The sequence below is a fragment of the Rhopilema esculentum genome, chromosome 1, assembly GCF_057945365.1.
Source record: "Rhopilema esculentum isolate cy_ngs chromosome 1, ASM5794536v1, whole genome shotgun sequence".
NCBI classification, from domain to species: domain Eukaryota; kingdom Metazoa; phylum Cnidaria; class Scyphozoa; order Rhizostomeae; family Rhizostomatidae; genus Rhopilema; species Rhopilema esculentum.
Genome location: NC_142815.1, coordinates 1,013,701 through 1,035,835, shown reverse-complemented (window position 1 = coordinate 1,035,835; position 22,135 = coordinate 1,013,701). Strand labels below are relative to the sequence as shown.

Sequence of the window (22,135 nt, the reverse complement as noted above, 5' to 3'; positions counted from 1 at the left end):
ATGCTTAGCGGCAGTTTTCTCGAAAAATTGATTGTGTTTTGTATTTTCATGCAGTAGGATAATAGGCCGGTTTTGAAAAAAAGATTAAAGTGTCTTTAAGTTGATTTTGCACATGTAGAGTAGTCAAAATTAGAAACTATTCTAAAAATGTTTTAATGAAGTGATCCTTTGCCTTCACCTATATTTTCACCTATATCACTTTACCTGAGTTGAATGGCCTGAGATTAAAATGGAGATCTCAAAGCTGTTTGCCAAAAAAGGATTTGGTATTTATCCAATCAAAATGCGTGAACTGACTCTCATGAAAGAGTCTCTTTCAACTGTTATAACAAGATCTCGTGCAGCAATGCCTGAATTGCGTTGAACTGATGGTTATCTGTAGAACCAGCTTTACATAGGCCATGATCTTTGAGAATGTGTTCAAACGAATTGGTAGCTTAAGATTTCTGTATTTAAGACCTTGAAAATAGCCTTGCTAACAGTAAATAGCCTTCTGTATTGAAGACCTTGCTAGACCTTGCTAACAATAAGCCTTTGCGCGCGTGACAAATTGTCCAGACGACGATCCAAACAATGGCAATAACTTTCTGCGGATTATCCAGAATTGATTTAAGATTCAATGCATTATGGGATGCTTGCGTAGCGCAGTGACTCATTGTTAGCAATGAGTCTTTAAGTTTTGCACAGCTAAATCCATTGGTTTCCGGGTTCCAGTAGCTTTTTGGAATTAACAAAAAGAACATGCGAGTAAACAAATTCTATTTGGTTTGTAATAGTGAATCATATTAAATTTGCTCCTTAGGTTATGGTTTTGCGATGGGACAACTGTTTTACATCAGAGAATTGGCACCAAATGGCCCGGCTTTGGCCACTGGAGAAATACAGCCAGGGGACCGAGTGATTGAGGTACATTTTTTTTTCTATCAAAGATGGTCCAGTCCTATTTACGAATTGTGCGTACAGCAGAGGCCTGTTAGGGTCCGGAATTGTCCTAAGAATGATGAAATAAGGTGCTTCAGTGGTTAGGATCGTGGAATGCAGCCTACAGACCCAAGGGTCCGTGGTTCGACAAGACAGAATTGATAGTCATGAATAAGCATAATTAATAGTCATAAATTAGTATGATTAATAAGTAAAGGGTTTAGGGTAAGGATTAGGTTTAGGGCTAGGTTTAGGTTTAGGGTAAGGGTTAGGGTTAGGGTTAGGGTTAGGGTTAGGGTTAGGTTTAGGTTAATCTAATTGTTTCATCAGGTCGAGCTGTGTGGAAACTAGACAGCTCCTGACAAGACTGCCACTTAGAGCGATGGGAATCACCAGCTCTCTGTAATTCGATGTGTAAGAATTACGAGTTGTGGTCACATCCTCATTGTTAATGGTCGCAAATCGAGATGGCCAAACTTTCACTTATACTAAAGGGAATCAACTCCAGCTCAGGCATATGAATCTCTAAGTGTGGTCGCATCAGGAGGAAGAACCAGGAACCTGCTCGATAAACACAGCTTCTCAGGGTCGTAAAAACTTCTTGCAGGTGCTGGATAGAAATAAATACTCAACATAAGGTTGCTGATTTCTGTTCTATTTGCTTTCGGTCTGTTTTACAAAATATATATACCCAGGCGCAGTGCTTGAGAGAGGGCACATGTCCTAGACGTTAAGCATGGTAATTTTATCCTTGGCAAATTCCTCTCTTCGCGGCCTTTTTCTCCCAAGTGTTGTCACAAGACTCTCATTTTATACTGGGTTAAATAAGGTTTGCCTTAAATTTATGGGTCAACGTTGGTTTTTAATAAAGAACGTCAGTACTGCAGGTAGAATCTCGCTAACCCCTTTACACTATGAAATGTATGGACTCCTTTCAGGTTTAGAGATCTCATTTTTACAAGGCGAAATCTCTCAAACATATTCCATTGACTGTTTTCTTAATCAACGATTTTTCAACGTGGTTACGGATTTCCAATGCATAAAGCTGTTGGTAAATAAAACAGTATATTTGGTTTCTTTGTCTGATTTTATTAAGCATCTTAATAGAGTATCTGGTCACCTGACAAACGCAAGTTACCAAGAAGGGCCTCCGTCGTCGTTCCGCTTTGATTCAAGGCCTACATTTATGCGAAGCCTCCTTTTGAAAACGAAACGATCTTTATCATCATAGAGAGGTTGTGGTTGTCATGGAGGCTATGCATCGTTCTTGTCACTAGGCGACCGTCTGTCAGCTGATTCAATATGCATGTCTTATCTATTTCAAGTTATTAATAGTCTAGACATGCGCTTTGATATCATCTATAAAACAGGTGGATCAATATTTGCCATATAAAAACATCATTCGCTGAGATCGGCAATGAGTCAGAAGCAAAAGTGAACTTGATCAATCCAAGGCTTGTTCAAACAGAGGCCGTGAATCGAAACTATCAAAACAAAGGGTCCCGACTTGTGTAGACAGAAAGAGATCGTTTTCTCTCTAAAGGCCAATTTCCATTTGACATTTTTTTCCGAAATCTATCTAATTCATTTTTATATTTGGTCCCACTACGCAGTAATCTATGGCTTGACAAAGCCCCTCTCAAACGGCCTAATGCTTTTCCCTGATAGATGGTCTCGTTTGATTCCAATTGAAAAGACTTCACGGTTCATAACTGTTTAAATTTTCTTTAGATAAATGACAAACCTTTGGAAAAAGTGAAGACTTTAAGCGAGGCTATTGACCTCGTTCTCGGATCAACTAGCCAGATATCCTTGCTGCTAGAAAAGAACGCAGTGAAGCCCTTGCCAGCCGCAAGGACACCGAAGATGAAGAAGAAGGAGCAGCCGAAGCCTGTGGAGGAGCCTGTAGCACCTGTGAAGGAGCCTGCGATCGCTGAACAAGCCCCCATTGAATTGCAATCAGAACCACGTAAGCCTGACAACTATTTGATGACGTCATTTTTCATTTCAGCAACCAATTGTAGCCTCCTTGTAATCGGAAAGTGCTTTTCCTATGGGTGTCATTCGAGAAACTACTATGAAAAAATTTCGTCTGCCCGATCCGTTCCCCTTTAGCTTTGTCGCGAATGCTGTGCAACCGAACGGGCTTTGCGTCCAAAATTCCTTCTTGGAAACCACAATATTTTTTTAGAACCCATAATTAATGCTGCCGACTTTCAGAATTTATATTCCCCCTTTTTTGTTGAGTAGGCTGGTATAGTTTGTTTGCCCCATTACACCCCGTCATTTGAGGAAACAATTGGGGTAGATGTTAAATGCATTCAAAGTAACACCACAACAATGATGGGGGTAGATGTTGGGCTAGGTTAAAGTGGCTAAAACAGTGAATAAGGGTTAAGGTAGATGTTGCCCTTTGTATGCATGCTATACTGGGCACCGTCGTTAAATGAAAAGGGAATTGGATCCTGTGCGTTATGTACATGCCATAAAACATCCATACTGTAAAAAAGGATGGAAGGAGAGTTGTTTTTGCGTTTCATTTGTATGATACCTGTAGAATGATTCAAATAACTTTGAGTTGAAACACCCTCCCATCTAAAATTTTCTTTGGGAGCTCTATAGTGCTTAATAGTTATCATACATCCTGTTTTCTCTGCAGCCAAAAATGAAATGGCAACAACATGGAAATCTCCGAACGCATCTTCTGCTGTGAAGGAGCAAGAGAGGGCGGATGGACCTGATCAAGACAAAGAATCGTGGAGGAAGGAAGTGAAACAGCCCGAGGCGAAGCCGGCCAAGGTAGAGCCTGTGATCCAAACCAATGTGATTGATTCATATGCAAGCAAATGGGAGCGTGAACGGATTGACCAGATCAAGAATAGGCGATTGTCAATGGGGTGAGATTTTCGTTTTCATTTCATTATTCCTATCGCTGTTATGAATCATAATCGCACTGACCCTTAGGGATTATTATAAGTAGCATTATCGCAATCGATCATCGCCATCAATCGTAATCATCAATCATAATCAACATTATCATCATAATCATCATCAGTCATAATTATCATAATCTGCATAATCATCATAATCAGCAAAGAAGCATAATCATAATCATAAATTAACACAATTATTACTGCAATTATCAGTTATCTTTGCCATTGTCATTTCCGCCAACCTGATCGATCATCAATCACAAATCACCTTCTTCAATATCCATTTAGTCAGTTATCGTACCATACTAGTGTTTTCTTTCAAGTATCGATATATGCGTGCAAATCAATATTTTCTGTCATGATTTTGCAGGCATGAAGGCCAGTACATCCACTTTTCAAAATCTGGCAGCCTTGGCATTCAAGTTGCCGGTGGCAACGCAGTTGGTATTTTCACTGCCGCTGTGAAGCCAAAGAGCAATGCTGCGAAGGCGGGTCTGAAACAAGGCGATCTTATTCTGGAGGTAACATTTTCACGAAGCTTTATATTTTGCCAGACTTTTGTTTTCAATTTTTTAAATATAATATTCGTATACATATAAAAAGGTGACTTTGTTTGTTTGTAGTCTTTAGAAGGTGACTACATGAAGCGTCAAATAGATTGGAATAATTCTGACATATGATCAGTGAAAACCTACCGTTTGTTTGTTAATTATATAATGTCATTTTTTACTTCGTTGATAACAATTTTTAATAAAGTACAAATGACAGTGACTTGATTGGGAAGAAACCTTTGGGTTTCACTAAAATATAAGGCCGTGGCGATTGATTTCATTTGCGTCAATGTCTCATTGTTTTCTAGGCCAATGAGATTGATTTCATTTGCGTCAATGTCTCATTGTTTTCTAGGCCAATGAGATTGATTTCATTTGCGTCAATGTCTCATTGTTTTCTAGGCCAATGAGATTGATTTCATTTGCGTCAATGTCTCATTGTTTTCTAGGCCAATGAGATTGATTTCATTTGCGTCAATGTCTCATTGTTTTCTAGGCCAATGAGATTGATTTCATTTGCGTCAATGTCTCATTGTTTTCTAGGCCAATGAGATTGATTTCCGTGACATCACTAGAGAGGAGGCTGTTTTGATACTTCTGGCCCTTGGCGAAGACGTTAGCCTCGTTGTCGTTCCAAAGAAAGGCGGTATGTATGCCTTTTATGGCTATGTTCTTATTACTTTAAATGTGACTGATGACAACAAAGCAGTCAATCAACGAACTGTGGATGTGATCGGTGGCAAAAAGCCTGTCAATCAAGAAATTTAAAATCAAAAGTGTAAATTTCCTATGTATATATAAATTTTTCATTTTTTTTAATATCATCCCTAGAATTCGACAAAATCAAAACACAGCTTGGAGACAATTTCTTCGTGAGGTAGGCCATTTATCACAGAATATTCATATATGTTCTTTATGCGATTATTGATATGTCGTTGGAAGATGAGCTTCATTTACCTCCTTGCTTCCTTCTGTCTTCTCGTGTTTATTATTTTTGCTCTAACTTATTGGCTTCTGAAAATGCAACTTTTACAGAGGGATTCAGGCTTGACCATTTGAGGAGAGCCATAGCTCCTGCCCCCCTCCAGGCTGTCCTCGAATGCTGGAGAAGAGCTACACGTTGCCCTCCTTAACTGCCCTAAAAAGGAAAGAAGCTCTCCTTGAAATCAATTTTCCTTTGTTTTTCTTGCTATTAACCTTCAGATAGCTCACCTGGAAATACTAGGAGATCTGATTACTGTTCCCCTGCTTAAAGTTTTATTTATGGCCTTGCCTGAATTTGACGTTTTCCTCTTAAGGGGGCAACCAGGCAAACATGTGGCCTAACTTGTATTTTGGAACAGTATTCATGATAAATTCTGCACTTTTTTGAGGGGAAATATGTAAAATTTAAGCAGTTTGTCATCTTCGCCCATGTGTGAACCACCTCCTTTCAGATTCAAGAACCAGGCTACAGCTGGTTTGACATCGATCAAGACGGTCATTGAATGCAAAAGAATCTTCAAATCATGATTAAACAACACCTTCAGTTCTCTGTTTCTTTTTAAAAAAAACCCTTTCTCTGAATCCCGTTTAATTTCAGCACATTATCAGCATCCATGTTAGAACAGCCTCGTTTCAGATGATTTTCTTCTACTGATGGTCGGCGTATTTTTCATTTTAGAGCCAACTTTGACCATTTCGATAAACCAAGAAACAACGAATTAACCTTTCGCAAAGGCGAAATATTCAACGTGAGAGACACGATGTACCAAGGCCTGATCGGCTCTTGGTATGCCAACAGAGTGGGACGCAAGGGACAACTTCTGGACCAGGGAATCCTGCCCAACAAGTCGAGGTAATGTTAAACATTCCATCAACGAGACCGGTTTATTGCGCGCAGCGAAGGAGCGTTTTAGCTGTTAAAGTAGGAGCTGTCTAGTTTCCATACTGCTCGACCTGATGACGTAATTAGTTTACCCTAAACCTAGCCCTAACCCTAAGCTTTTACTTGAAATAATTAATCATGCTAATTTATGACTATTAATCATGCTTATTTATGACTATCAGGTCGAGCAGTATGGAAACTAGACCATTCCGTTAAAGTAACGCTAAACTACCAAACATTGTCATATGATGTCAAGGGGCTTAGCTAGCGGGGGATTTAGGGGTGTAACACCCCCATTCTTCATGAAATTTACTGCCTTTGATTATGTTTATTATAAAAGTCTCCAGTTGGTTCTCAAAATCCTTAATTTTTCAGTAAAATCGTCTATCTGTACTAAATGTGAAATAGCACCCATATTTTTCTTGATCTATGTCTTCGTCGGTAAATCTTACTTTTGATGACCCCTCCACCCCCTAGTGGAGAAGGTCGAGCTACCCTACTGGGGATGTTGCACCAAATTTTTCTTAGTTTGCCCACAATGCCATACGAGAAAATCAATCGCGAATATGTATGCATATCTTCTCAGTGTTCTATAACTATCTTCGGAAGCAAAATGCAAAAAAGTTTCCCTAAATCTTTCAAATGCTAGAATCGGGAAAAGCCATAAATACTGCATACCTTTAGATTTGATATTGTTTTACATTAATGTTATTCTCGTTTTGATGTTGGTGCAACCTGATTCAGGGGCGGATCCAGAGCAAATTTGAAGGAGAGTACGCTGTATACAACAATTTCAGATACCTTTTCAGAATAAACAATATAACTTTGAGGTAACCTTGAAGCAAATTAACCTATCTGTCCAAGAACCTTTTTCATCTGATTCTTATTCTTCAAAAGTGGCGCAGAATTTCCAAAAAAGGGGCGCCAGACTTGCTTCAACTCGTTGATGGAGGGGCAACTGCCCCTAGTTGCCCCCCCATCTTTAATCCCCCACTGACCTGATTGTCTCACAGAGGGAAATTGTCATTTGTGCCGTGCACACCAACTTTTGTGCCAATTGTTTTGTGCCAGCCAAGATTTGTGCCAGCCAGTTTTATACCTTGACGCTATTTTCATTCTCTAGAGCCGAACAACTTGCCATTGCCCAATCAACGGAAGAACGGGTCATGCCTAAGGTGCTTGGTGGCAAACTTCAAAGACGGGGGTCGCTTGGAGGATCGCTAAGACGCTCAAAGTTTAAGTTTACGTCACAAGATAAGCTGGACGACCAATCATTTAGTGAGTATCATCGCTCTAGGCTTGAAACATAAGGCATTTTATCTAGAATCGCCCTCCGTCCATACTTTCAAAGTACATTCGCATATAGCATTTATGACACTTGCCTTGTTATTAAGAACGGGGGGAGTACATGTAACTGATTAGAAAACTTCGCCCCCTAACGTCTTAATTCTCCATAATGTTTTAAAGCAAGAGTGTCATAGACTTCCACTAATAACGTTCGTATTCCCCTTTTTGCCCAACTAATTTTTGCCTTCTAATCAAGACTGCTTTAGGGAACTGTCCTTCCCTTGTTAAAACGAATGGTACAGTATCCCAGAGTTCAGACGCGCAATAAATCCTTTTGCGACAAAAGAATAATTTCAAAGAATAATTTCTTCCCAGAGAGCCAATTGAAATTTCGATTCAAAGTCAATGAATACCCTGGTTTCAAGCTTATGAACCAAAAATATTGTCCTTCTTATATGGTTTTCTGATTTCTGGAAAAATTGCATAAGAAACAAAATAGTTTGCAAGGTGAACTTACGTAGTAAGATTTCCACAATACTCTCCAGGTATTTTTTTATAAACATCAATTTTGATATATGGCAATATTTGAAATATCTAGAGATTAACTCAAGATGATTTTTTTGTTTTAGCTGACGTGAATTTCCAGATTCCTGCATACGAAAGAGTGGTTCTTCGTGTTGGTAAGAATCAAAATTTTTTGGATCAAAATCGTTTCTGATTTAGATTTAAGACGACTGTTGCCTATAAGAATGACTGCAAACAATCCCCTTTTTACTCCAAACACTGATATTGTGTAACGATCCCCCAGCCAGAGAAGACAATGGGTGGAGATCACATTATTTTGAGTTAGGCGCGATTGTTCTATTGAAAGATTTATGTATTCAAACAATGAGGTCACGTGGAGCATTGAAGCCTTCTTTATTGGTCAGGAAAACTAAAATTCTCAATCTGATTGGGTAATTTGCAAAGAATTGCTTTTTTTCCATTGGCTGCATTCTTTTGTTTGTTTTCTTTCTCAGCCGATTTCATGAGGCCAGTTGTAATCCTCGGACCAGTTGCTGATCTGGCAAGGATGTTGCTTGTGGATGAAATGCCAGACCGCTTCTCCTTCCCAAGTAAGTAACATTCTGGTTCTGTAAAATAGCTCACAACATTTAGGTCTCTTAATTGTCTTGTGATTATTATTAGCGTTTGAAGTCTGCTCCGAAATAAATTGTTTTCGGGTGAATTGAGCCACCCCTCTCCCTTTTGGGGTGTTGATTTTCCACTATTCGACGTTTTAAAAAAGGTTACCGTTCTAAGTGTGATTGGTTTGGTATTTGGCCATGGTAGCAATATTGGTCTTCGGGGAGGGGGAGGGGTGGAAGTAGAAACATTCGTGAACCGAGTTGTAAAGTGTGTAAGAAAAAGGAAATTGTGGGGTGTGTAAGTACTTTGACAAGCATTGTAACTATAGTCTGGGGGAATTTAAAACATAGACAAAATAGATCATAGCTATGCATATAGTTATGAAATTTAAAAGAAAAAATACAATTGTATACCATGAAAACAAAGTTAAAAACTGCTAATTTTAGTGGCCGGGATGGCGTTTGAAGGTCAAGCTGAACTTAATTTCATAATGGTTCCGTTAGAAGTGCTGGTTTAACAGGTAAAAGAGACAAAGGGAAAAAGGATGATACATGAATTTTCGACTGTTGTTAGTTACTAGTAGTTACCTTAGTTTTTAGTAGTAGACATGCCAACTTCCTTTTGTTTTGGAGAAAGTTCTCTTTGATCTCATTCTTGAATGTGTTGATATTTGATGTTGATTTTAATGCTCATGGTAGACCTTTCCGTTGTGCTCACTCTCCCCCTTATCACGTCTTTATTTTCTTCTCAACAGTGCAAGCAGACTCGTTTGGGCAGAAAACGCATTCACTGCCTCGTTCTGGTGACTATGACAAGTTGTACGGCGACACCATCAAATTCGCCAGCATCAGAGAGACAGTACATGAGGTAAGGAGTTAGGCCATCCTTAATTTTTGTTTTGTCCTTTGTTTTTGTTCCTCAAAGATTTTTTGGTATTTTCCTAAAAATGGCCTAGGACTTGCAAATAGTAGTGGGTTGGTTTCAAGATTCTTTCTCATATTACGGAGGTAGTTCCAGACATAAAATTTTGAAAAAGCAAAATTCTTGAGCTACTTTATTCGGTATTCTTTATTCGCTATACGATATGTTATGATGTTAAGGTAATGAAGTAATTAAAGAACTTCCCTTCTTTAAAGCTTGAAGTTTTCCTTTACGATTTACGCTGGCTTTGTCAATCAAAATATCCAATTGTCAATCTTCCAACTTCCAGTTATTATATATAACAATCTTTATTCTTTTAATCTTTATGTACATTTCATCATAAAAATGCTGTTATCAATAGGTGTCCTGTAACAAAAAGAAAAGAAAGATAAAAACCTATAAAAAAACTCTTATAAAACCTAGCAGTAATTACAACATTTAAAAGATCCATACTTATAATATCACAATTTTCAACTAGAATGCTTCTTTAACAGTCCTTCATATTGCTTAAAAGATTCAGTTGTGGTTAAGTTGTTGGTCTAAAAATGATCCTGAAAATACAAAAAGTCCTTGAATAAATCCCTCCCCCGTATAAGTCCCCATCCTAATGTAATTTTTGTGAAGCAAGCCCCCAGCCATGCACTGGGTATTGTCTGAACAGCAGTCGGTGTATCCTTATATATCTGTCCTTTTAAACGTTTTTAAGCAAACTGGCCAGCCACAAATAAAGGAAGAAACTTTGTCCTAGTAATATTTTTGGCGGCTGCTAAATAAGTCCCCAATCTTCGACTAAGCTCCCCCCCCCCTTCGAATAAGCTCGTACCCCTTAACATTTTTTTGCAAAGTAAGCCCCCGGGAGTTTCTTCATGGACACACGGGTGGTATTCTCGATTTTTATCAGCTAGATTTTTGCCAATGGTCCGGCGCCTGAAAAGAAAGTATTTGTAAACGGTCACTCCCTTGCTGTCCATAACCAAACATTATTCAAAATCCTCCACTAGCATGACTTTTGTTCTCTTACCAACAGAACAAACACTGTCTGCTTGATTTGACTCCTGAAGGCATTGAGAAGCTCATGTTCTTCCAACTTTGTCCAATTGTCATATTGCTGAAGACTGTATCCAAGGTTGCTGCCAAGTAAGTTAAACTTCTTTGTGAAAATGCCAAACATACTTGTGAAGAGTTTTGTTAAATCCATCAAAGGAACAGTAAATACGTGGGATTTATTGCCTTGGAATAGCTTTTTAATGTATGGATCCTTGGAAGATCTACTTGATTTGGCCTTTTCCCTTGAGTATTTATCTTGGTAATTCGTATCAACTAATTCCCCAGAGAGTGTATTGCTTTGCTTCAACAAACGTAAGATCTATATATTTGGTATCTGGTATTTAGAAGAATGATATCTTCTCTAACTCAGAACCCTGCGAAGAAACCTGTCAATAAAGCTGTTCTCTTGTGGCGAACAATTCTTGTGAACAGCTTAGGTTTGTCTAGCAGTATGTATCCTTAGGGGGATGTGGCACTCTCCAAGGTTAGATGTTTCCCGCACCTTCTATCCACAAGAGACTGGTCGATTATTCCTTAGGGTGACAATCAGATCCGATTTTTTCTAAATAGAATCACATCAAACGGATTTTTCTGTCCCTAGAGGTGACACATGTTGTTTTGTTTCAGGACCATGCGTGCCTCCATTGTTGATCAACTGAGACGAAGCCCCACGGGAGCCATTGATATATCTGCAGATCCGCTGACAAGAAAACACGTGAAGAAGATGCATTCGATGACGAAAAGGCTGGAAGAGTTCTACCCGCACGTGTTCACTGCCAAACTGAACACACACATTGCAGGCAGCACTCCAAACAACAGGGAATGGTATCACAAAATGAAAGAGATTGTATTCAGGCAGCAATCGGAAATGGCATGGATGCCAGAGGAAAAGGTGAGTTGCTTGGTAACAATTCCATAGAGACTTTACGGCCATTGCTCTCAGGCGATTAGAGACATGATCCCAGGTCCTCTGAGACATGCATACAATACCAGACTTTCTTCCAGAGCTCATCCTTTTTAAGTCTCTTTGCCAAATTCACCAACTCAAACCCACAACTCTTTCTTCCTCTCTAGATCTTGTTTACTCTAGTATGCTCTACTCTCTTCCTGCTTCCCGGTCTCTTACAACCTGACTTTATTCAAAACGAATATGAAATAAGCTTGACCTTTCCTCTCTCTTTTTCTAATCCCTCTTCCACTTCCCCTTGTTATCGCTTAACTATAGGCCATTGAACCTTTCCCTAATAGCACCAACTAAAAAAACTTGATTTCGGTAACATGTGGCCTCTAAATTACTTTCCTACTTTTGATGATAATTTCGCCATCCTTGTCTTGTAAAAATCTCTAAAACACTTTCTTAGCTTTGTTAGAAATTTCTGCCTACCTTGACCAATAAGAACCTTCCTTCTCAATTCCAGCCCAACGAAGCTGCGTTTGAAGATATGGACTTCAAAAGGCCGAACTACCTCTCTTACGTGTCTGGTGGCGAAAGTGATACTGAGGCTGAGAGTGTCTGCTCAGAGCCGTTACGATTTGAAGACTTCGGTGACAGGTAGGTTGTTGTTGTTGTTGCTCTCAATCAAGCTCTCGATCAATACTTGTTTATTCCAGCATTGTTGTTGTTCCATTGCATATTTATTTTATGATTATCATAATCATCATATATTTGTTTTGACATTTGCCATCATCATTGTCACCCTGTGATTATCATTCTTCGTCGTAATTATTGTTGTAAGCTCCTCCCCAGTGGTTAACCATCATCTCAACCATCAGCCACTTACTTTGCCTAGATAGGCAGCTAACCCCCGAGAACATTTACTATATGTACGGAAGCAATTTACTAGATGTATTTCAACCTATTCGTTCACAGAAGAGAGCCAGATGTATTAATAAGATGACGTCACATTTGTTCTTTGTTTTAGGGCAAAAGACCATTGATTTCCAAAATATTAGGGGGACGACCTGTCTATTCCCTTCGCCCCACTCCCAAGTGTCCGCCACTGATCATCATCATCAATCATCATAGTCGATCAGTCATTAATTATTATCAATCATGATCCGTCAATTATCGTCTTTTATCGTCTATTATCGTTTATTATCGTCAAGTATCGTTTATCAGTCCTTATCATTACATTAATCATCACAATTGTCTTCTTTGTCCTTATCACCAATCATAATCGCCAATCATAATCGCCAATCATAATCGCCAATCATCATCCATTAATCATTATTGTGGTCGTCAATGATCAGAACACTTACACGCAGCATATCCATTTCACGCTGCAAGTCTGTGAATAAGCATTCACGCTTTCATTCCTTCGCAAGTCTCCATTAACGATAAATCCGTTTTCCCTTGTAGCCAAGTTGACTCGCCGCCTCGTTCTCCAGCACATTCTCGCCGTCTCAACAAACCTGACATTGATGATGTTTTTGAAGCTACCCACCTGTCAGAAACAGAGGCACCTCCTCCACAGAAGCAAATCAACGGTGAGCATTTTCAATAACGCCCTTTACAATATGCTGAGAATTGCAGGCAATAGTCTCAAAGGCAATTAACCACACTTCAATGCCTTAAACTACCTGTCAATCAACTATAGGCCAATGAACAAGCGTTATATCATTCGGATGCTCTCTGATTGGCCAAAACTTGTTTGACAGATGGCTCAAGCCTCTAATACATTTCTTAATGTTGCTAGTTTGTCCTGGTTTTCCCCTTTTGAAGAAGGTCGACTTACTAACGTCATAGGTCTTGCAATTTTACTTTATCGATATAGATATATTTCGTTATGTATGCTTCCGTTAATAAAAGTATGGGTCCCTAATTTTACGAAAGCTCTACTTTGAGATTTTACTCAGATTCGGTTGCAGTTGTCAAATTTATTGAATTTTGTAATTGTCAAACTTTCAGTGTATGATGAACCTAATCGTGAAGAGTATGTTCCGGGCCAAGAAGCCGGACGTAACTTATATGATACACCTTATGACGAAGAACGCAGGGAGGTATCCCGGACGGCAATTACGGAAACCGTTACTGTACAGCATAGAGAGACAGTGGAAAGCTCGTTGCCACTGGATTCAGATGAGACCGGATATGTTTCAGGTAGAAGGCCGGAATCTCAAGAAGACGTGCCAGTTTTACGAGAACCCGGGTACAAATTGCCACCTGGATTTGGTGAGAAACCGGCAGAAAAGAAACCGGTGAATGCAATCAAGTGAGTTTTCATATTGCTGCTGTTTATTTTTGCGTAATTTCTGCTCTAGCATACCACATAAGAACCGGACTTTTTATCTAGGTCTACACCAAACCGGCTTTTCCTGTAGGTTCAGCCTTTCAAGTTTTGTACAAAAGAATTTGACGAATTTTAGAAATGAGGCTGTTAGTATTGAAATATATTAAAGTGGCGTGAGCCATATGTTTATTAATATTAGCCAATCAAAAACCGTGATACTACTCTGGCGCCTACTGATTGGCCAATAATCCGATTTCATTTACTATCAGTTGCTAATTGTGAAGTCCTTCCCTAATGATTTGCGTTGTATGTTATTCAAGGGTCTATCCGACCGACCATTCGGCGAAAGATGCAAGACAGTCGTTGCGAAGAACTGAGATCGTGAAAAATGAGACTGTGGAGGATAGCAGCATCAAGCATGAGATAAAACAAAAGGGCGATTCCCTTCGTAGAGTCCCGGCTGATGAAAACCCAATGCTGAAGGACATGGACGATAGAGCAGAAGTAAAGGTTGGTTTCTATTGTTTTATCGTTGGATCTGTCTCTGAAATCAGGGGTGGGCATGGGGCCAAATAAGGAAACTCGTTTTCTGAAGGACAATCTGCAGAGCAGAATTTCAAAATTTATCAAGGCGAAAGCTTCAAATATTTAAAGGTACAAATTAAAACTGGATTGAAGATTTTTAATGAATACTTTGTTTTTGAACAAGCATGTGACTGTTTAATCCAATACTTTTATACCAGGTTCCTAGACAGAAAGCTTTAGAAACTGCGGCATTAAGAAAATTTTTAGAGGACCTTTATTCCCAAATAAACGAGAAAATGTTCTTAAACCAGGGGTGGACACTTGGTCAAACATTGAGAGGGGGAAGACTATTGTTTTGATAAGATGGCGTCATATTTCCCCATTGTTTTAGAACAAAAGACCATTGCCCTTCAAAATATTGGGAGTGGCTTCCCCCCTTCCCTCCCAGGTGTCTGCCACTGCTGTAAACTATTTATTTGAAGACCAGTTGAGTAACGAATGTAGATGAAAATGGAATTCTGCAGACGATCTACCAAATTACCTGTTTTGCTTTACATTAACCAGATTTCATATCAGAATGAGAGCTCGCCATTTTAATTGGTCATTTTCAATTGAAATGCTCACTTTAACCAATCAACATTTGTAATTTTTGTCACGTGCGATATCACTTTACAGTGCGCAAAGTTTGTGACTCCAAGAATGAAATTTGTTGACCCAATCAACACGTGCTTAAGCCCTGACGCGTTTTTGTCCAAAGGCTGTGAGGGATAAGCTTGACCAATCCATGATGGCGGCTGGTCGTATGCAATCAAACTGTATTAAGCCATGCACAATTGTTCCTCGTTATTTAGCAGTTCGAATATGTAGAAATTCCTTTACAGTTTCGGCATTATGGCTGCTGGCGGTTGAATCGCGTTAGATAAACACCCTGACTGTGAGTCGCTTTCTCGTGTTTTAATAAAGGGCAGATGCATTTTTGCCAGTGCGTTTTATCACGCGTATATACAGAACGTTGGTCGCGTGCTGGTCAGAAAACGGGGGTAATGTATCACATGTCATATCAACACTGATTAAGGCTTTTAAAGAAGCTTAAATCATATGCAAGCTTTTACTTCATGTATGCATCACTGAATCACTATTACGCAGCTTCGTTGACATAGAGTCGTTGTTCTTGCGCTTTTCTGTGGGCTTTTTGTTTCTTAATGGAAGGCCGCAAGTGAGGCTTGATTTGCCGATATGCAACGGGATATGGATCACAACTATCGTTATTATTACCAGAATTACCCGGATCATATGGTAAGTGCGAATATCTGGCCGTTAGTTGTGGTTGCGCGCGGCAGATCGCGTGTTTCGATAAACGCGTTATATTTTCCTTTGTGCGTGGCAGAGTGGCTGTTACCTTTTGATTCGTATAAGAGATTCTGCAATGAACGGGAGGCGAAATGCATTGTAGTTTGATCTGCCCCGAAGAAGCATTTGCAAGTGTGCGTGGTTTCTAGGCTGTCTTTACGTAGCTGTTGATCGCGCGTTTTCAGCCACGAGGCGCGTATTGACTAGCACTGTGGAACTTCGAAATGGCTCCGATATCTGCCTAACCGCGCCTTGTGGCCCTGTTAATTTTGACCGCATTGCTCTGTAAATACGTTACTGCATTGAAGTTTGATTTGCCGCGAAAAAAACTTTGGTAGAATATGTTTTGGCTAGCTTTGTTTGGGCGCGCGTCTTTTACCACGAGGCGCGAATTGAAATGCGCGTTCATGATCGGCTAGGTTTGAGAGCGCCATTGTTTTGTTATAAATGTGCAACTCCGTGTTATTCTCTGGGTATTTCTCCTATTCAAAACTACTTGGCAACCGCACGCTGCGTCCTAATTTGCTGCAACGTTTTAGATTTGGTGACGGCTTTGAAATTCTCGACCCTGTCTCGACTTGAAATTCTAAAACCTAGTCTTTTTGGGGCCAAACCTCCCTCTTAGAAAGAACCCTATTTTGAACAGACTCATGAATAAATCGCTTATGTATTGCCACACATTTACGGTTTCACACTACTGATTTAACACACACGTCCTAAAAGTTTCCATTTTCTTCTTGAAATTCTTTTTTTCTCTAATAGAAATATTTATAGTTGCGTGTATATCTGTTGGGGTTTTGACAAGAAATGCGAATCCATTGAAAGGGTGCAATATCCGCCTGACCGACCAACATTTTTCTCCGATTATCGTTGACCTTTTTTTCAAGTTGCCCTCGTCAATCTTTATTCATTAATTCATTGATTCATGCCCAACTAGTATGCCAAATGTGTTTGGTTATGATACTGTAAACAATTTGTAATTATGATTTTGATTATGAACTAGCAACAGTGTAGAGCAAGGTTATCGAATTTTGCTGTTCAAAATGCTGGTGAATTATTCATATTGCCTTTCTTGTTTAAATCGTTACAATAATTGTGCTTTTTTTAATCTTTTCTCAGGTTTCTGATATATGGAAACTGGAAGATGAAATCCAGGGACAGCCGCCTTCCCGCCCCCCGGCGCCTAGAAATTACATCATTGACTCCACTCGTGATAGCCGCAGCCGTGGCCAGATGGTTGCTAACAGTTCATATAGACCTGGGCCAGAATTTGCAGAGGTGAAGAGAGTTTCAAGACCCCCGCCACGTGGGCCTGTGGAGGAACCTGTCTCTATTCCACGTTATGAAGACCGAGTAGAGACTGTTCCGAATGGATACAGTGATAACAGTTCTAGACCGCCTCCCCCACGGGATTATCGTCCATCTTCCGATCGATATGATGACAGACCCCCGCCTTCACAATATCGTCCTCCACCCCCAAGAAATGAGCGGCCCCCACCCCAAAGTCACAGAGACCCACCGCCCCATCGAGATGAACGCCCCCCACCCTCACAAAGCTACGGCTACCCGCCTACGAGAGACGAACGCCCAGCACCCCAAAGCTACAGGGAACCTCCCCCAAGAGACGAACGCCCAGCTCCACAAAGCTACAGGGAACCTCCCGCAAGAGACGAGAGACCCCCTTCGCAGACTCGTAGGGAACCACCGCCTGTACGCGAAAAGCCACCTCCGTCGTACCAAAGCTTCACCGCGCGGCAGCAACAGCCAACTCGACGTGACGAACCAAAAAGAGACGAACCGTACCGTGATTATAGTACCGGTCCGTTGAAACCGAGCAATTTGCGAGACCGCCCAACTCGTGACCAGGAAGATGGCTCGGAAGGAAGAGGGCCTAGGTAATGTTTGGTGCTTCCTTTGAAAATATCATTCTAAAAGACTTTCCGTGCATTTATAACATGGAAAATAGCCTGTTAAAAGTTGACAAAAAGGTCTTTTAAAACAGTACTCGAAAAGTTAGAAAAACATAAGTTTATACTTCAAAGGTAAATGGTGAGATATTTTTTCTGTCAATTTTAAACCATTTTTCATGTTGCAATGATTCAAAAAATATCTGGTAAAAATTTTGTTTAGATATCTTTTACAATTTTGGAGAAAATTTCACTTACACAAGAAACGTCGAACTGACAACTTTCAATTTGTCAAAATTTATTGTCTAGCTTGATACGACTGAGATTTTACCAAAAACATTTAAAACTCACAACAGCTAGATATTAAATTTATCTTTGCCTATGACATGCATACGTTTCAAGGCAAATTCCGACTTGCAATAATTTCCAACAGTTCATACTTTAAATCTATTCTATTTTCCCCCGAAAAGGTTTCTTGTTGTGCTTGACGTCGCATTATGATATTTTTCTATGTTGTGGTTATGTCATTTTCACAGAGTTTTTAACAAAAAAAATATTGTAATGTATGTTTCTAGGCCCAAATAATGGGGGCCAAAAGGCAAGCCAGTTCTTTTCAACCTAATTGCTAATTTTCCGCCCGGTTTTTCTAGAGATGGACAGTACTTAGACGAGCCGAAGGTGATCGCAACTGCGCGCGGTATCTTCGACCACCGTGGAGGACTACTGGAATCCACAGAGACGGGGGTTAGTGTTTATGTTCCTGCTGGAGCATTACCGGAGGGAAAGAAGCAGGAGATTTACTTCAAAGTCTGCCAGGATAACAAGTACATACCCCCGCTCGATTCGGATGGAGGTAATCTCACATCTTAAGTTGTTTATTCCGTAATGACAATGATGTCAGAATTTGCTTGCATTTGTGGTTAAAAAGAGGCGTTATAAGAATAGTTTTTTTTTAATTTTTGAATACAATTTGGCGTCATGAATATATTTTCTGTAGTATAATTGCCTTTGAATCAAAAACTTATAAGAGCACAGTTTAATGCTTGTAGATAGGTAAATTAGTTTGATAAATACAAAATGAATTTATTTATGGAGAAAGGTAGATTTAATTTCTGCTAACGGATTACTGTTATTGGTAAAAATTCACATGTTCAGACTTCAAAGATACTGCCGTTAGTCCCCCCGTTTATATAACTTTATCCTTTGGGAGACTCGTGGTTCTTCTTCCCTTTTTTGGTGTTTCTCCAGAGAATATACAAAAAGGTACCGAAACATCATGACAATTTAAATTCAATGTTCAAAGGGTTAAAATGAATGAACCGGGGTTAAAAAGCCGGTTCTACAAATCATCTTCAGTTTACTGCGATCCCGGTATGACCGCACGTGCTGTGGTGATAACTAATGGAAGAGAGCTCTTGCGCAAGCTTTGGTTCTCGTGTTTTGATTGGATGATTATCAAATCTATTTTTAGCAAGCCGGAAAGGCTCTGAGATCTCTTTTTTTATCTCAAGTCATCCATTTTAAACCTTTTTATTTCAACTGGTTTTCTTTTCAGTAAAGATTTTCCTCCCAAGTCTTTTACGGTACAATTCAATTTAACACACCATTCGTTCAACACCGCCTTCCTTTCCCTCGCAGGTGAAACGTTACTCAGCCCATTGGTGATGTGCGGACCGCATGGTTTGAAATTCAAGAAGCCCATCGAGCTTCGTTTGCCGCACAAAGGCAACAGCGCCGATGGCATGCAGTTCTCTCTGAAGTCATCCGAAAGTCCGGTCGGTGAGTTCCATTTGGTTCTTGCTCCTCTGTCTTGGGCTTTGGTTGTTTAAAAAACCGGTCTTTCATGGGATTTAGATGTTTGAAAACCGTCTGTCATTGGATTTGGTTGTTTAAAAAACCGGTCTTTCATGGGATTTGGATGTTTAAAAACCGGTCTTTCATGGGATTTGAATGTTTAAAACCGATCTTTCATGGGATTTGGATGTTTAAAAACCGATCTTTCATGGGATTTGGATGTTTAAAACCGATCTTTCACGGAATTTGGCTGTTTCAAAACCGGTCTGGCGTGAAATTTTGTTGTTTTAAAGCCGGTCCGTTGTGTTGGTTGAGTGTTTCATAACTTATCAGTTGCTCCAATAAGCATACCCCCATTCAAATGCCCGCATGTTAACCTTATTTTGTTCTTATTCTTGATACTGTTGCTTAGTCATGTATCCCCTGTTCTTTTCATATCATTACATCCCTGTGTTCTCTATTCATGCTGTTAAATTTCTGTATTTAACCTGTGTTATCAATAAGATCTTGACGCTACGCAGTCTCCTCCACAGGGGATCCATCCAAGTGGAAGAACGTGCAGCTTGGTGGGCGCGATTTGGATGCCAGCCGCGCTTATCAAGTCACTGACGACACCGTCTCTGTCCTTGTTGATCATTTCTAAATAAGGGTAAGTACGTGTCACGTGACTATCATCCAGTTGTTGATTGGTCGTTCTGATATCCAATCAAACTCCTAGCATCTTTACGTAGCTTTTGATAAAATGCTGCATGAAAAGTCGTATTTTCTTTTTCTCCATTTGACACGGGTGGGTGTGTGAAATGTAAAGGAACGCGCAATGGGCTCAATCAACCCTTCCATTTTTTCTTTCCCCTCCCACCCTCACCCCCTCCTTTCTCCCTCTCTCAATGACAAAGCAATTGAGGGCATGATGAGCATTCCTACCCATTGACCAAAACAAATAACAATACAATCGAACTACAAAAATTTTGATTTTGTATGCGGCTCTCTTCAGCCCCCTCCCTTGATTATGCCCACCCTTAGTCGGAGAGTTTTGATATGACTACTGTACTTTTTTCGCCCCCACCACCACCCATCCATTTCGATGTTCATTCAAAAGAGATTGAAAACTATTATTCGTGGAAAGTTTTGACTTACACTATCTGTTTTTCTTCCATTGCAGGTTGCTTCAATAATTTGTATCTTTGAGCAAGTTTCATCCGAGGTAATTAGACACTTGGATTTTCGTATAATAAACAATGGACATTTTCGTATTTTTGTCTCCAGTTAGTTTAGCTTTAGAACCACACGCTCATCCCCCCGTGCAGGTAAAGCAGACCACTGTTATTTTCAATGCGGTTTGCATAACGCGTTTCCAAAAAGATTGAGCTTTTCTGGAAATAGAAGTTTTTCCGCTATTTTCTTTTGTGAAGTTCCGTTGCAACTTTCAACTTGCATCCTTCAAAAAAATCTGGTGACCCCCCTTGATGGGTTGTCAACACCCCACACTCTCCTAACACCTTCAGACCTACGTGTAGAGCTGTAAGCTCAGATAGACGTCAACCCCCTACCCTCCCTCCCTCAAAAACTCCCTCACCTCAACAGCCCCTTATTATGTAATATCTTTATTGCCGCCAATACTTTTCTTCCATGGTTCTCTCCACAGAGAACTTTAACCTTCCATCTGATTTATGACCTTCCAATCCGCTATAGATCGGCTCTACCCTGCATCCCTTTTCGACATCCGGGAACTTTTGTCACTGGTCTTGCCCCTAAAGGTCATTCCCTGCGTCATGGCCAATGCACAATAGACGCTTCCCAAGGGCGTGTGGTTCATGGGTTTTATGGTAATCAGTATGAATCTCAATTTTCTTGATGGTATTTGAACCTTAGATGTAATTTGATAGTTTTACTTCAAATATCCAATAAGATATTTATATATCGTTTTTAGAGATTTGTAATCATGTTTTGGCTATCGCATTGATCTACATGCGCGGGTTTCCCGCGATTTTCTGCATTAATAGGCTTGCACTTGGGATTTCCTGCTCGATATAAAACGCCTTGTATTGTTGCTGTAGTTGTTATGGGTTAACCTATTAGTGTTGCTTTGGGTTACTATGCTAATGTTGCTATAGGCTACCACCACGTGTTTGTTGCCATAGGGTACAATGCAAATCAACGTTGTCTCTTGAGGATCAGTTTTCCTCTTGGCTGTTTATTTTATTTGTTAATTAAGCAAACATTTTCCCTTGTCGTAGTTTTTCTACTAGGGGTATTCAGGACCGGGTTTTATAAACAAGGATCCGGTACCTTTCAACATGATTTTTGAAACCGGAATGTTCTGCTGATACTCGCTTTAAAAGCTTCTCCACACTAACAGCTTCTCCGCTTTTAAAGCTTAACCATTGTTTTTAAGTCAGCAAAGTTCGGTAACCCAGAGATGTGAATGTGGCAATCTTCTCTAACGTGTAATTTTGTTATCGTGATACTTAATCTTGTAGTATTTTACTGTGAAGTTTGTTGCACAGTAGACAGCACTCCTTATTTGGATATAATTAACAACATACATTGTAATCAAGCACTCCTTATATGGTTCTTTTTGTCTCCGTCTTTCTCTCATTGGTCGGTGGTTCGGTGCTATATGCTTTGATTGGCTCTCTAGTACCATGAAACTGTGAAAGTAATTAAAGACTAG

At 39.9% G+C, this 22,135-nt stretch overlaps 1 protein-coding gene across 2 annotated transcripts in view; it reads left to right on the top strand.

The window, feature by feature from the left end:
• Positions 1–22,028, top strand: part of LOC135690193 (tight junction protein ZO-1) — a 33,817-nt gene extending 11,789 nt beyond the window's left edge. The window contains exons 6-27 of one of the 2 annotated variants that reach the window (XM_089108824.1): positions 803–906; positions 2,653–2,890; positions 3,581–3,818; positions 4,225–4,375; positions 4,949–5,051; positions 5,237–5,282; positions 6,069–6,242; positions 7,396–7,550; positions 8,189–8,239; positions 8,579–8,674; positions 9,442–9,554; positions 10,636–10,745; positions 11,283–11,547; positions 12,074–12,207; positions 13,015–13,142; positions 13,564–13,867; positions 14,206–14,395; positions 16,880–17,655; positions 18,318–18,520; positions 19,306–19,446; positions 19,995–20,110; positions 20,624–22,028. In XM_089108824.1, coding sequence (XP_088964950.1) covers positions 803–906; positions 2,653–2,890; positions 3,581–3,818; positions 4,225–4,375; positions 4,949–5,051; positions 5,237–5,282; positions 6,069–6,242; positions 7,396–7,550; positions 8,189–8,239; positions 8,579–8,674; positions 9,442–9,554; positions 10,636–10,745; positions 11,283–11,547; positions 12,074–12,207; positions 13,015–13,142; positions 13,564–13,867; positions 14,206–14,395; positions 16,880–17,655; positions 18,318–18,520; positions 19,306–19,446; positions 19,995–20,104 — 3,830 coding nt within the window. In that variant the 3' untranslated portion in view covers positions 20,105–20,110; positions 20,624–22,028. Of the gene's footprint in view, positions 1–802; positions 907–2,652; positions 2,891–3,580; positions 3,819–4,224; positions 4,376–4,948; positions 5,052–5,236; positions 5,283–6,068; positions 6,243–7,395; positions 7,551–8,188; positions 8,240–8,578; positions 8,675–9,441; positions 9,555–10,635; positions 10,746–11,282; positions 11,548–12,073; positions 12,208–13,014; positions 13,143–13,563; positions 13,868–14,205; positions 14,396–16,879; positions 17,656–18,317; positions 18,521–19,305; positions 19,447–19,982; positions 20,111–20,623 lie in introns of both variants that reach the window. The other variant, XM_089108793.1, reaches the window with a different exon arrangement.
• Positions 22,029–22,135: the final 107 nt, after the last annotated feature.